Here is a 2627-nt window from a genome sequence, read left to right as displayed (position 1 = left end):
GGCCACCACCTCGGCGTTGTACACCGGCAGCCACTTGTAGGGGTTGACGGTGACGCAGAAGAGGCCCGAGTAGGTCTGAAACGGGAGATAGGGCAGTCATGAGAAGTTGGAAGGGAGAGCCTGGGATGGGCAGTGGTGACAGGCAGAAGAGTCCCTGGTCAGCCCAGCTGGCTTCTCTCTTCCTGCAGCTGACCAGGGATGGAATAGGGGCAGAGAGCCCTTTGGGAGAGTTCCAACCCCCTCCCCGTGAGAGAATCGCCCCGGCCTACTTTGGACTCTGTGCAGGACAGGCTGCCCGCCGTGTGCAGGACACACTCACGTAGATCATCCAGGCTGCGTAGCGCTCCTTGAGGTTGAAAAGCACCGCGGGCTCGTGCAGGAAGGTCAGCATCGCCATGTCCTCAATCTTGTCGAACTTGGGCGGGTTCTGCTGCAACACCTGGTCCTCCTTCACGGTCACCGTCTGGGGAGGGGTTGGGGCAGTAAGACAGGGGTGACCACACTCCCACCAGGACCCTTGCCAGCCTCGCCCACTTACCTCCTCCCAGAGTACAGGCTGTGACCTGGCCTCGTTCCCCTAGCTCTTCTCTCACCAGTGCCTGGGCCCTTGCCCATAGCTTCCCATGACACCAGATAATTTACCTGCCCACTGTCTCTCCCTTCCTAGGGACTGTCCTAGATTCCCTGTGTCTTGCCAGTTCCCCAGACCCTGTGCCCATGAGCATCACCTTTCAGTCCCTGCTTAATTGTCTAGGGCTGGCCACTCTCTGACCTGTGCACACACACCTTACCCTGACTCCTGGGGGCAGTACTTCAGGGAATCAATTGCTCAGGGCAAACCTTGCCACTAATGGAAAAACATCTCATCCATCTACCCTACACTCTTCATTGGTTCGATCACTGTCAAATGGTTCGATCTCCACTGGTCAGTTTGCCGTGCCCTGAGGTCATGAGATCCTGCAAGTAGGTATTCCAGCATTTTTTACAGTGGAGAAAGCTGTGGATCGAATAACTAAATGATTTGCCGGCATGGTGGCTGCTAGTGGCAGAGCTGGGTTCAGGGTCAAAGTCCCCAGAGGTTCTGAGCCACTGCTGCTGACCAGTGGCAGTTCTCGTGGCCGGCATGAGGGACCAGGACTGTGGATTTCTGAGTGCCAGTCGTCAGCTCTGGACTGAACATTCTGCTCAAGAGTTCCTGCTCTTTGCGTTCATCGGTAAAAGTTTGCTCTTGGTATGGCTGGGGAGGATTGGGGAGACTCGGTTCATGGAGGAAACTGAGGCAGAGTGGAGGGACGCAGGTTTGAGAAGGGAGCTTCATTTGATGCTGTGTCTATGCCCTCTTTATCTACAAGTCCCCTCTGAAGAGGAAACCAGCTGAGGTTTTCGGCCGCCAGCATCCTCTCTGGCAACGGGCTGGCATGGGGCCTCGTTACACCTGCTCAGACCTAACAAGAAAGGTCAGTTCTTACTCAGATGCTGGGCTTCTCGAGGGGGCTCATCCAGCACCCCCGCTGGCTTTGGCTCTTCTCCAGAGCCCCTCAGCTCCCACTGCATGTGGCTCCACCCCTGCACCCACCACCCCGTGCTGTGCCCCACACACCTTGCCGTTCTCCGTCTCGGCAGTGACCTTGCCTCCCTCCCGGGACAAGATCTTGGCCTTGACAAACTCTTCCTTGTCATCCGGCACGAAGCACTCAGTGCGGATGTCGAAAGGCCGGGTCTGGGCCTCTAGACGCTCCTTCTCTGACTTGCGGAGGTACTGGGCTGCCGCCCCGAAATCGGCCATCTGGGCATCGGTCATCTTGTCCCTCCTCTGCGGCTGAGACAGGAGGGCCCAGGCCTCAGTGGGTGGCATTGCCCTCTGCCCTTGACTCTCTGCCCCACCCCCTCACCACCTGGGTCCTATCAGTCTCACCTCCCTACCTGGCCTGGGTCCAGCCCTCCCCAACTCGGGTTCTGCTTCCCTTGCCCTCTGATGTGAAGCTGAAGGAGAATCTGTGAGGGGTCTGCGTGGGGTGGAATTGGCTAGAGTTTGCTAAGGCGAGGTGCTGAGCTGCTCAGAGGAGAGCAGCAACCTGGCTTCCAGGAGAAAATTGGGGTGGTTCTCACCCGGCGATCTCTTCACAGAGAATCCTGGAGACTCTGGACCATGGGCGGAGCCACAGAGGTACAGCCAGGCAGAGGGAAGAACAGACAAAGAGAATGAGGAACAACGGAGGCAGGCCCGTGGGGAGAAGTAAGCCAGGAAGCTAAACCGAGAGCCAGCCGAGTGGGACAGACCGACATGGGCAGTCGGGCAGATGAGAGGCAGGGAGACAGGAAAGAAAGGATGCAGAGCTAGTAAAAGTGAGAGGAGTGGGATGTGGAATCCGAGTTGGAAACAGAGAGGCAAGGAGATTAGAACACGCAGCTGTGAAGGGCAGGAGGAGAGACAGACAAAGAAGTATGATAGTGACAAGTACTGACAAAGACCAAGAGGCAAAATAAAATTGGACAAAGAGAGGGAAGCCATCCAAGGAGGGACAAACGTGGAGAAAGCACACGCAGGACACAGAAAGCAGGAGAGGACAGATGCAGGGAAAGAAATGCAGATGGGAGAAGAAAAGAGGTTTCTGGTTTTCCCCTTG

At 56.7% G+C, this 2627-nt stretch overlaps 1 protein-coding gene across 1 annotated transcript; it reads right to left on the bottom strand.

Annotated features, from left to right (window-relative positions):
• Positions 1–6: 6 nt before the first annotated feature.
• Positions 7–2208, bottom strand: LOC114890709 (myosin-6-like; the record flags this gene model as incomplete). The annotated part of the gene is made up of 4 exons (XM_029214544.1): positions 2110–2208; positions 1601–1819; positions 320–463; positions 7–75 (listed from the first exon to the last, which is right to left on the bottom strand). Coding segments are annotated over exons 2-4 (414 nt in total), but the record flags the coding sequence as incomplete, so codon positions are not given.
• Between the last annotated feature and the right edge of the window lie 419 nt (positions 2209–2627).

This window comes from Monodon monoceros, unplaced genomic scaffold (genome assembly GCF_005190385.1).
Source record: "Monodon monoceros isolate NGI ecotype Baffin Bay Population unplaced genomic scaffold, NGI_Narwhal_1 Contig6234_ctg1, whole genome shotgun sequence".
Taxonomy (NCBI): domain Eukaryota; kingdom Metazoa; phylum Chordata; class Mammalia; order Artiodactyla; family Monodontidae; genus Monodon; species Monodon monoceros.
Note: the sequence above shows the minus strand (reverse complement) of the source record. Positions and strands in the feature narration are given on the sequence as shown.